Raw genomic sequence first — 12,403 nt, forward strand, 5'->3', positions numbered from 1 at the left:
CAGCACAGCACTGTCCAGCTCACATTTTACTAGCTTGCTTGCAGGAATATCATGGGGGACCTTGTCAAAGGCCTTACTGAAGTCAAGGTATGCTACATCCACAGCATTCCCTTTGTCTACCAAGTTTGTCACTTGATCAAAAAAAGAGTTAAGATTAGTCTGGCATGACTTGTTTTTTGAGAATCTCATGTTGACTTTTAGTGATCACAGCATTCCCTTCTAAGTGCTTACAGACTGTCTGTTTAATTATCTGCTCTAGAATCTTTCCTGGTATTTGATGTCAATCTGACTGGATAGTAATTGACAGTAAAGGAACTCATCAAGAAAGCACAACTCCTAGTTGAACAACAGCATAATGGGGGTGGGTGGGTGTCAGCGAACAATTAATTAATTAATTAATAGATTTAGGAACTGCCCACCCCTGGAGGGCTCTGGGCAGTGTACAACAGAACACAGAATACAATAATACATATAAATTAAAACTCATAAGCTGCTTCTAATGTGCTACTGGCATGCATGTGTCCAGGGGCAGTGTCCATCCCAGTGTCCATCCCACTGCAGTGGAATCCCTGGAGTGTAATGCTTGCGGATTCAGCCATGAAAACAGATGTCTGGAACCAGATTTGGAGAAACTGCTCAGTATTTATTTCTGGCTGCCGGCTGGTCCAGTTTTCTGAGCCAGGACAGCCCAAATGCTCCAACTGGGTCATTGTTTCTTGAAGTCCTCCAGAGCTGTCCTAGCAGAATTGCGGCCCACAGCTCCCATTACGCCTCCTCCTGAGGAAAAAAGGATAGATAGGAAGAATTTGTAGATCAGCTGACCTTTCGAAGCTAAGGTGGTAGATCCCTTGGGGATAGCTATTGTCAGCAATCCTGAAAGACATACATTCATACGACCTTTAAATCAGTGGTCCCCCCACTCCCAGCAATACTCAGCCACAGGACAAAAACAAGACAGGAGATAAACGTCTCTGGATGAAACCCCAAGGCTCAGAAAATATCATTCTTGTCTCCCTTCTTTGCCCATGTTCCACAAAGGGGTGATCCCCTCTCTGGGTTGATAGGGGTATATCTGCAGCCCTGCCTCAGACCAGTGCTAGCCAGGCAGTGGCTGAAAGCAAGGCAGGAAGTACTTTTCCACACTTTCCACCAACATGGGGAAGGAGATGGCAATCTGGAGCCAACTTAAGTGTAGGCTGTAAAATTTTTCATCATGCTCTTACTGCCTTCCCCCATCCCTCCACTGTTCCTGATTCGTTTATGCAGGGATGACAAGAACCGTCATCCAGACAGCAGATAAGCAGCTTTGGGAGCATAGAATTAGAGTTTGGGGAAGGAGCAGAATGCCTAACTGGTGTTCTGCTTCTAGGAAGGGACATCTGAAAGGGAGACCTTATTGCTGCACTCTCACCAGAGAACAGCCTGATAAACAGCTTCAGATACCTTGCAGGGAGTGTCAACCTTCCTGAGTATTGCTGCTTCTAGTGGAACATTCTAGGAAGACAGGAACTGGAAACTCTGTGTAGTCTCCCCTCCCTCCTCCAGTCTGTTCTAACAATCACCTGCCCTTCAGGCCTGGTTCCCTCATAGACCCTACCCCATTCCCTGTTGCTCCCCCAACACATACCAGGATGGGCACCACTGCCACAGAGGTACAGGCCTTGGATTGGAGACCGGTAGCTAGAATAGGAGGGCACAGGTCGGGCAAAATACAGCTGGTCTAAAGACATGGCTCCATGAAAAATATTCTGAAAAAGGAGAAGCAGCATTGGATGAGAAACCACAACAGCAGCAGGGATACACTCACTGCACAGGGAGGGAGGTTCTTTGTGTGCAGTAAGAGGAGAAGATACTGTTTGCTTTGTAAAAATGTAGGTAAAGCCACATTGCCATATCAATGAGGCAAACTGTTGAGGTTGCCATGTGAATGTATGGCAAGCAAATGGTGCTCAGTGGGCAGTGGGTTGTGGTTCTCAGAAAGTACATACCCCCCCAGGCAAGCCGAAGATCCGCTCAAGGTCTGGTGGTGTTAGAATGTCTCTGCCAATGACAGAGGCCTTGAATCCAGGAGCATAGGCCTCAATGCAGTCAAACACTATGGGGAGAAGACACCGGCTCTCACGTGGAACCAAGCAAGGTAGAGGTTATCCGGGGTATCTGGATGACCCAGAACTAAACCACTCAACATCAGTGCATTACTAGGGCTAAATTGTGCCTGGGGGCATGACTGCTTACGGGAGCCAGGGAGCCAACAGGGAGGGTGGGGGAGAGCGGAGCTCGGACTGCCTGCCCCCAAGCCCTGCCGTCCCCAGGGTCTGGGGAGGGCAAGTCTGCCTGCAGGAGTGGGACAGGGCTTGGCGGCAGGTGGCTCAGGTGGGTGCTGTGGAAGGAGACTTGCTCCTGCCCTCCCGGGGGGGGGGAGTCGGGAGCCAGCCTGAGGCCGTGGCAAACACCTTAACCAGCAAGTGGCGCCCCGGTACGGGGGGAGCCACAGGGCACTGGCCAGGTTGCCGTGCCACAGCAGAGACTAGGGGCCCGGTTGGTGCCCGACACACCCCCCCCCCCCAATGTGATAGAATGGCGTGCGCCCGGGGATATGGGATACCCCATGCCCCCATTAGCACTGCTCAGCATCTGCCTTTCAGATAGGCTGAGGCACTTCACTCAGAATTGAATGAACTCAAAACATAATTGCTTCATGACTGAAACTCTTCCCAAACACCCCAAAGAAATGCACAGAAGCAGAAAGATATCTAAAGTTAGGGGTTATGGATGTGTGGCAGAAGATCTAGCAAGGTGAAGTGATTACCTACGTGCACATGGCACATCTTCCCACACTGCAGCAGGGTTTGCAAGTCAACTGGGAGATGTGATCCTAGGGACCTTTCCTGGGACTGGAAGATTCTCCCCATTCCTAAAGTAGTGCAAAACACACCCACTCACTCTTGCTACCCCACAGTCAATGGTTGTACCTTGGTCAGCATAGGAATCACGCTCTCGATTATCCCATTGCCTCCCTCCAGCCAGTGTATAAGGGGTGTACTGAGTGAAGAGAGAGATGACGTGGCAGCCGGGGGGAGCCAGTGTGGGGTCCAGGGCAGATGGGATGCACAGTTCAATCATGGGCCTGAAATCAGAACAAGAGACGCAGGGGCATAGTCCTTACTGCGGAAGGTCCAGAAGGGCCTCTGGAGCCACTTCTGCTGTCAGGCTTCCTTTAGCCGCACCACTAAACTAAGAGGGCTGCTCTGTCTGCTCTGACAATGGCCCTGATGATCACAGACTGTTCCGTTTCAGATCTGAACATCTTAACAAAAGGCACCACAAGGACCAAAACAGACATTGGCCGATTACGCACAAGGTGTCTGATGCACGATGGGGGCAAGATGAGAAAGGGGGTAAGGAGACACAAAGTCCTTTCTTGTTATAAGGAGAAAGAAGCAGCATCGATGTTAGTGGGCAGTGCATTTCAGTGAGGGTGTCTGTGCAATGCCCAGGAGTAAAAGATTTGTAGTCACTCCAGTAGCTACCATAGATAATGAAATTGCATGTGAGCAGGAAAAGAGAATTTTCCAAAGTGCTCACAGACTTATAAATACATTGGAAAAGAACTTGAGAATATCCATTTGTTTTGCCAGAACATGAGTCTACGTATATCATTAGACTGTATCACGGAGGTGACCAATCTGGCTTCCTATTACTTTTCAGTGTTTCTCTATACTTGCACATTTTCTGACTCTTTGCAGCGGGTTACTCCTTGGGTTTCAACAATATCTGGCAGGGCAAACATGCACACAGAGAAAACTCTGATTTGTGAGCTAGGGTAGTGCTGGAAGTGAGAATATGTGGACCTGACTTTGCTGGTCCTGCCATCATTTAGTGGAAGCAGCTCTGTAGAACCATGGCAAACATGGGCTACTCACGGCGGTTTCAGAAGAACCCAGCCAACTTTAACCACTTCCTCCCCTTAGTTGATTTTACACTTTGGTGAGGATCAGGGTCAATCACCCCATTTTTTGCTCACCTGTGTCAACTACCCTGTTTCCCCGATTATAAGACATCCCCTAAAAATAAGACATAGTAGAGGTTTTGCTGAAGTGCGAAATATAAGGCATCCCCTGAAAGTAAGACATAACAAAGTTTTGGTTTGGAAGCATGCCCGACGAACAGAACACAGAAAAATAAGACATCCCCTGAAAATAAGGCATAGAGCATCTTTGGGAGCAAAAATTAATATAAGACACGTCTTATATTCGGGGAAACATGGTATTCTGTGGAGGATTGAAGTTCTTAGTCGTACCTGCTAGAGGGCCTCCCGTGAGAGGCATCCTCAAAGGCCTGGTGCAGTGTGTCCATGTCCTCACAGTTCAGGTGGATGGAGCACTGGTGATGAGGCAAAGGACTCCCATCACTGGTGTTTGGGGCTGCAAGGAAATTGGGCAGCCGATCCACAGCCACTGTGGACATAAGTGGTAGAGGGTGAGGCTGAAGCAATGAAATGCAGCTTTCCACACAGCCAATATGAGTGTGGCTTTTCTGAGGCGCACATTTCAGCATGCTGTACCTAACTTATTAAGGTGTATGCATGTGTAAGGGAGTAAATTCAGGAATATTTTATTGCTAGTCATCCTAAGGTGGCATGTACATGTGAAGAAGAAGGGAGCCTGTGCCTCAGCTATCCCTGGATACACACACCAACTTTCATCCCAAAGGATGTTGATACAGAATCTTGCCAAAGTGACTCTCTCTGTCTCTCTCCTCCACACCACAAGCTGACTTATGGTGATTTGTTATAGTTTTCAAGGAAAGTCTTTCAGAGGTGGTTTGCCATTGCCTGCCTTTGCCTCACAACCCTGGCATTCTTTGAAGGTCTCCTATTCAAATACTTGCCACGGTCAACCCTGTTTAGTTTCTGAGATCTGATGAGATCAAGCTAGCCTGAACTATCCAGGTTGGCTTGATTTGAGAATGAAGTTATACATTTTCTCCTCTGGAATCTGTGCATTAGTAGAGTTGTGATGCCCTCTGTTGGCCATACATAATATCTCACTAGAACGTCCACTTTCATTCTGTGGACTTTGGGCAGCCAGCCACAAGGCTTCCTGGTGTAAAAGCTGTAACTTTCCTTGCCTGGAGAACCAGAGTAAACAGTAAACCAAACATGGACAAAAATGCTGTCTGTTTTTACTAATTTAGGTGGGTTTTATTATCTTATTCCTATTCATGATTGTTATTCTATTCTGTCACTACATGCTAGTCACAGGACTATATCAAAGGATACTTTGCGTGGAAGCTTCAGACTGGATTGTCTCTCTGTAATGCTCACCATTGATCTTGGTAACCGGAGAGTGTGTATCAAATTGTGAGAGTCTCTGCAAAAAATCCAGCGGCAGTTGCTCCTAGTGAGAAGAGTCACAGACAAAATGAACCACAGGGGATTTGCAGTCAGCTGGAGGTGGCAGTGCTTGAGGCATCATGATACTCATATGGCCAGGAATTACTGTTCTGTTCATCAGTTCCAAGATCACTTATACCTTGAGTGTCTGAGAAAAGGGGGATTATAAATGAAGCAAGTAAATAACTTGAGCCAGTCGGGCCATCATATATTTGGGCAAGGAGAATAATTGTGACTAACAGAGACTTCAGAGCTGCACCCATGAACAGCCTAGATTTATTCTGGTGGTATCCAACTGTTTCTAGTAAAGAAAATCCAGACAGGACCATCTGCATGAGAAAAATCAATATAAGAAATGAGTCTGGGCTGGCAAAATCAGAGCAGGAGGGAAGAAGGAATGGATTCCCTGTTGCTTAAACCAAACCACTGCAGGTTCTGGGCACCCTGTTTGAGAGCAGAAGGAGGGAAGAAACAAAGGCAACATCTGGCACCTGGTCTCCTTACACAGTTCTCTTGAGGCCAGAGTTCAAGAGGCCCTTCCTTGCTATACCAAGGAGCAGAGCTCACCTTTGGGGTCAGTTCCAGAAAGGTGTGCTGTGGAGATGCATTGGATAGCACCAGCTGGCTCTTCACTTCAGTTCCATCCTGCAGGGCAACACCTTGCACCTTCCTGTCAGAGCTTAAAAGAATCTGGGCGACTGTCTGCAAGATTGAGCAGAGGTTAGGTGGAGATGCACAGCTTCCCACGTAGCTACTTATAAAAGTCTCCCTGGAGAGGGGACATGACAAGGCATCAGTGGTAGGAGGCAGGACTTGGTCTCAGCTTCTGCTCCTCACAAAAAGATGCCCAACAAATACAGAAGGCATCAGGATTTTGACTGGGAGACATCCATTTCTTGTAGTACAGGTAGAACTTGGCATCCCAATTACCCCAAATGACTGAACTTACTACTCTAAGATAACCTAAACTCCCCCCACCCTACATCCCCGCAGACCAACTTTTCCTCCCCGCATAGCCCTTTCAGAAGATTGGGCACAGCATTTTCAACCCCAAGGATCTACACACCTTCTCAGTGAAGATCTCAGCCCCAAGTGTGGTAGCTGCACGAGCCAAGGCCTGGGATAGCTCCCCCATGCCACCGGCCACATAGCCCCAGGCCCCCTGGCACCCCTCTAGTTGACCCATGACATGGTGCAGCAACACATACCTACAAAAAGACCAACAGTTAGGGGGCTGCTGAGGTAGGGTAAAACACACAGCTTTTCTGAGGCACAAGTTGGTCAGAAGCATCTTGGTCTCTTTCTATGTGAGGCTCTGTTGGGATCCATGGAGCTTCACCAGTCTCAAACACATGCTGTGCTTGGAATCTTAACAATCTCTGCTTGTGCTCAGCAATGCCTGTTTGCAGGTCTCGAGTGGCTTTAGAAGTGCAGCAAAGGTATAAGATTTGGGGCCAGTTGTGAATAGGCAGGAAACAACTCAGAGGCCCCTTCCGCACATGCAGAATAATGCACTTTCAATCCACTTTGCAGCTGGATTTTACTGTGCAAAATCCACTTGCAAACAATTGTGAAAGTGGATTGAAAGTGCATTACTCTGCATGTGCGGAAGGGGCCAGAAAGAGAGAGAGAGAAGTCAGAGAACGGCAGTGAGAATTAGGAAGTTTGTCCACCTGACTTGGTCTTTACCCGCTGCTTGGTGTATGGGGACCAGCCATGGCACCAATCACTGCATCTGTGGCCAGTGTTGCTTTCAAGGGCTCCGACTCAAACCAGAGATTCAAGATCTGCAGCAAGAGTGAGAGGAAGCAGGTTCTTTAAGAAAGTCTTGGAAAGAAATTACCCACATACCACCCTCTTTGCCAAACACCACGGGATGGCAGCCAAGACTCCTGCTCATACCATGATCAGCCACTCAACGTTCAGATGAAAGCCTTCCAGACTTATTTGGGAGTAGCTGCTCCAAGGGTGGGGGAGGGACAATTCTCCACTAATGAAGTGATGAGGTTTAAATGCAAAAACAGCCCAAAACATTCTAATGTATGTGAAGTCTGAAGGCTCTCTTTGGGTCACCTGGCTGCACTCACCTTGGAAATGGGGGCTGTGAGGACCTGGTAATACTGGGGAAGCTGCTTCCCCAGAGCAAAGCCTGGCAAGAAAAAAAACACACCTGAGGTCACATGTGGCTCAAACAGCCCAGGAAAGGAAAGTGTTCCTCTTGCCCATCTTGCTTCTACTGCCCTTCAGAGGCAGATCCGCAGGCAGCCCCTGACACAGAAGGCACGGCACACGGCACGATCCCCCCCTGCAGCCAGATGTTGAGAGGAACCACAGGCTCACAGAATGGAACCCCAGGGCCTGTGCCGCGAGGTGTTCTAGACCACAGATGTATCTCACACATGTACCTTGCAACGGCCCTCAAAAAGAGATCTGGATATGTGGACATTTGGACTTGAAGCCAGCATGATCCCCCAGTGATCATCAGTCTCCCTTTACCTGCACGAAACAGGGTCTGCAGGCCTCGCAGGGCCCTGAGTCGCTGAAGCAGAGAGCCCTGACTGAACTCCGCCACGTCCACAGGGCAGGTGTCTAACAAAGGATCTATGGCAGACACCAAGCGGTTCATGAATGCTTCATACTTGGGAAAGGCCTGCAAAAGGGAAGGAAGATGGAAACTGCTGCTATTGGCCCAGATCCTCCCCCCCCCCCCTCGAAAGAGCAGGCCCTGTTTCTCATAAACCGGCTCCTCACTGCCACCCCGGCTATTTGGGCCCAGCTTTCTGTGTCAAATAGCTCTGCTTATTTTGCTTCCCGTGATCTGCGTTGTGTCTTCACTTCCCTTCGGTACCTGGGCATCCTTCACTGAGAACTGAGCAATCTGGGACTGTGTTTCGGCCACGTTGTTCCCCAGCAGGAGCGAGCGAGGGGCTTTTCCACCCTGACCATCCTCCAACAATGGGGTGAAGGCATAAGGGTCACGCAGGAATACCCGTAAGCCATGTCTCTGCAAGACAAACGACAGCTTGGCCTTTGAGTGCAGAAATGTGACATGCTACACTGTCACAGACAAACTGAGGGACAGACCTGCTGGGTCTTTGGATTTAAACAGCGTTTTCCCTCTCCTACCTCCATAAATCTCACCAGAACAATCTTCTAGACACTGGTCTTAGGTGATCCCTGAATTCTAATATTTTGAGAGGAGAAAGAATTCTCCATTCTAGCGACTATTCTATAAACTCTGCCATCAACCCCATGAGAGAACCAGGGTGGTGTAAGTGGTTAAGAGCAAGTGGATTCTAATCTAGAGAACCACATTTGATTCCCCATTGAGTGGTGGACTCAAATCTGGTGAACTGGATTTGTTTCCTCACTCCTACATTCCAGCTGGGCAACCATGGGCTAGTCACAGTCCTCTCCAAACCCTCTTAGCCTCACCTACCCCACAAGGGTCTGTTGTGGGGAGAGGAAGGGAAGGTGTTTGGAAGCTGCTTTGGGACTCCTTATGATTGAGAAAATCCAAAACTCCTTTCAAAAACTTTAATCTTTTTTTCTAAAGTAAAAAAAAAACCTTTTGCCTTCTGAAACCTATTTGTGAATTTTTAAAATGCCACCTCAAGAAAGGACACTTGGACAAGGGGGGCGGGTTGATCTTATCACCTGCAAGGGAAGAGGGGGCAGGGGCCAGAATGCGTGGGGAAATGCAGGTGCAATAAATGGCAGAAATACCAGATACCAGATGGCAGCTCAGGAATTCAGACTTTTCCTGGTGCTTCAACCCCCCCCCAAAAAAACCAACCCCGTCCCCCATTTCAATACCTTCAGTTCCAGCTCTGAATAAATCTGAGGCCTCAGCAGGCTAAGCAAATAGGAAGCTCTGGAGAACCGAAAACCTGAAAAATAGCAGATGCCAGGTGCACTGAGGACTGAAGTCTGCCTGCTTGGGCAATGGAGGAACAGCTGGAATCCTTGGTGTTACCTGGGATAATCTCCTCGGTGACCGCAGCGCCCCCCACCAAGTGTCGTCTCTCTAGCACTGCTGTTTTCAGCCCTCCCTTCTGCAGGTACGCAGCCTGTGGAAGCAGCGGGTGTTAAGATCAGCCCCGTCAGCTTTTTTTCTAGGCTCCCCACCTGGGAGCTTCAAAGCCGTAAAACTGGCTGTCTTCCCCACATTGCATCCCCAGAAATGTGATCCTCCCTTCCTCTCTCCAGCACAACCCAAGAGGGACTCAACACTGGGCGCCACAAACACTTAGGACCCCCACTACTCACAGCCACCAGTCCATTGTGTCCTGCAAACAGACAAGCACAGTATGAGACCTCCTGCTCTCTGCACAACCTGCACCCCACTGCAGAGGCATAACCAATCAATAAAAGAATTGTGTATTCTGTCACCAATGTGTGTGTCTAAGATACTATAAGATACTTCCTGGACTCCCTCCTCAAAGCATAACACTTTGTCCCCTTAGCGCTGAGGGATATTGCCCTATCCTTATGCCCCCACTTTCCATTCAATAGTCCAGTGAAGTTACTGTGTTAGATTTTTAAATCAGATCCTCAGACAGACTCCAGAAACTGGTAGTAGTGAATGCCTGATGGTGCTCACATGAATTATCCTGAGATTTAAATAGTAGCAATTGTTCTGTTTTGTTTGGGAAACTCAGTTGACTTGAGTTTTACCCCCTGAATTTTCTTGCCTGGACAAATTATCCCGAGCTTGCAGCATTCTCTAGACGTTCCACTTCACTGTCTAAGATCCTCCCTTATCCAGTCGACTCCCCCCAGCTCTCTCGAGTTTTCCTCCCGGACCACCTATCTGGCTGGGCACCCCCACCTCGACCGGAAAAAGAGCCGCCTCTTTCCTAACTCGCACCTGCTCCGATCACGACAGCGTCGTATTCTCGTTTCAGCGAGACCCTCCCCGAGTGGCTGGCTCTGCAGCCCCTGAAGAAAAAGGGGTCGCCTGCTTTGCCCAACAGTCGACTATGCTGGGCTGCCATTGCACGGCGGACTTTGCATTCTAGGCAGCACTTTCGGCGCACTTTCCCTCGGAGAGGAAACACGGGGCGGCGGCGAGGCGGTGTCAAGGAAAGGTAGAAAGGAGCCAGTCCAACGTGCAGCGCACCGCCCAGAAAGACAAAGCCCGCCTTCAGGAAAGGGGGCGAAGAGCAGCAGGCAGAGTCCACCTCTGGAAGTTAGTTGGGTCTGGTTTGCACAGTGAGGCGGAGGAACTTGGAGTTGCTTAACTGGGCGGTACCATATCAGACTGCAGGGGGACATTACATTGTTTTACATTCATTCCGATGTAAAAACTGTCTGCAGATGTGTGTTTCAAGTGCGTTAAGTCGCTTCCAGCCTCCAACCCGTCCCGTTGTTAACCGCCTCGCTCAGGTCTTGCAAACGGGAGGGGGTCACGGCTTCCTTTTCCTGCTGCCTTCAGCTTTTAATGGCGTAATTGACTTCTAGCGATTCTGCAATGCTACATTTCAAACAGAGTCAACTTTCTTCCTACTTTTTTCCTTGTCCAACTTTTGCAGTGGTGGAAAATGCAATGAAGCTGACTTAACGGAGACCCCATGGGATTTTCAAGGCAAGATATTTGCCATTGGCTGCCTCCACATGGGCCGAGACAGTTGGGTGAGAACTGTGACTGCCCCAAGGTCACTCAGCACTTCAGCAGGCTTCATGTGGGAATCAAACACAGTTCTCCAGATTAGAGTCCACTGCTCTTAACCACTACACCACACTGGTTCTCCACATTTACATCTGTACACAGTAATAGTAAATATGGCATGAATTATCTTGATTTTGGATGCCTACAACACATCTTTACCATTAAGGATCTTTTTTAGCCCCTTCACGGCTGCCCTTGCCAGTAGAGTTGGCTATGGTCAGACCACCAAGGAAGACTATGCAGAGGAATGCAATGGCCACTCACCTCCACTAATCTCTTCTGTAGAATTATCAGTGGATGGGGTTGTTGTGAGCAGGGACCTAGGTATAGATTTTTTATGGGGGGGGTCGGGGGTGGGGCCACACCACCACCCGCCCCTAGGGCATGGCCACACCTCCCCAAGCCCCGCCCCTGGCCTAGCGCTTATAAAAGCAGCTCTCCGAGGCCGGGGATGGCAGACTCCCCTGCCCTGCCCCTCCCTTCTGGGCAAAGGCATAGAGGGAAAATGGAGCCTGGTGCAAAATCTGAGTTTTGCGCCCCCCCCCCCCCGGCAGCCACTGTGATGCTGGAATCCACCCCCAAACAGCATCACTTTCAATGGTATTTAAACTAGAGAGCCCAAATTCTCCTTTTACATTTATTTTATTTATTTTATTTATTTATACTTTAGGCTTCTATACCGCCCAGTCCCCGGAGGGCTACATCCACCTTAAAGGGAGAATCTGGGGTCCCTAGTTAAACAACATTGAAAGTGATGTTGTTTTGGGGTGGATTATCCCCCACCCTAAAACAGCATCACTTTCAATGTAGCGTAGTGGTTAAGAGCAGGTGCATTCTAATCTGGAGAAATCGGGTTTGATTCCCTGCTCTGCCACTTGAGCTGTGGAGGCTTATCTGGGGAATCCAGATTAGCCTGTGCACTCCCATACATGCCAGCTAGGTGACCTTGGGCTAGTCACAGCTTTTCGGAGCAAGGGCAAGGAGATTGTAAGCCTCTTTGAGTCTCCTACAGGAGAGAAAGAGGGGATATAAATCCAAACTCTTCTTCTTCTTCTAAACTGAGGACCTCAGATTCTCTCTTTAAATCCATGTCGAAGAGGGTGGATTTAAAAGGAGAATCTGGGGAAATTTGGGGGGTGCCTGTTGTCAGGGGTGCAATTGTTAAACTAGAAGCACCAAACTTTCAGGGTATCTTTAGGAGTCTCTCCTAATGATACCACCCAGGTTTGGTGAAGTTTGGTTCAGGGGGTCCAAAGTTATGGACCCTCAAAGGTGTAGCCCCCATCTCCTGTTAGCTCCCATTGTAAACAATGGGGGCACTTTTGGGAGTCCATAGC

The 12,403-nt window shown here is 48.9% G+C and overlaps 1 protein-coding gene across 1 annotated transcript; it reads right to left on the reverse strand.

Annotated features, from left to right (window-relative positions):
- Positions 1 to 220: 220 nt before the first annotated feature.
- On the reverse strand, positions 221 to 10,549 carry PYROXD2 (pyridine nucleotide-disulphide oxidoreductase domain 2). Its single transcript, XM_048504856.1, has 16 exons — positions 10,266 to 10,549; positions 9,665 to 9,684; positions 9,372 to 9,465; positions 9,212 to 9,285; positions 8,244 to 8,399; positions 7,892 to 8,045; positions 7,483 to 7,544; positions 7,085 to 7,182; positions 6,462 to 6,603; positions 5,963 to 6,097; positions 5,327 to 5,399; positions 4,301 to 4,457; positions 2,973 to 3,127; positions 1,989 to 2,095; positions 1,628 to 1,748; positions 221 to 777 (listed from the first exon to the last, which is right to left on the reverse strand). Exons 1-16 carry the CDS (start codon positions 10,390 to 10,392, stop codon positions 707 to 709), a joined length of 1,746 nt encoding a protein of 581 aa, XP_048360813.1. The 5' UTR covers positions 10,393 to 10,549; the 3' UTR covers positions 221 to 706.
- Positions 10,550 to 12,403: the final 1,854 nt, after the last annotated feature.

The sequence above is a fragment of the Sphaerodactylus townsendi genome, linkage group LG08, assembly GCF_021028975.2.
Source record: "Sphaerodactylus townsendi isolate TG3544 linkage group LG08, MPM_Stown_v2.3, whole genome shotgun sequence".
NCBI classification, from domain to species: Eukaryota; Metazoa; Chordata; class Lepidosauria; order Squamata; family Sphaerodactylidae; genus Sphaerodactylus; species Sphaerodactylus townsendi.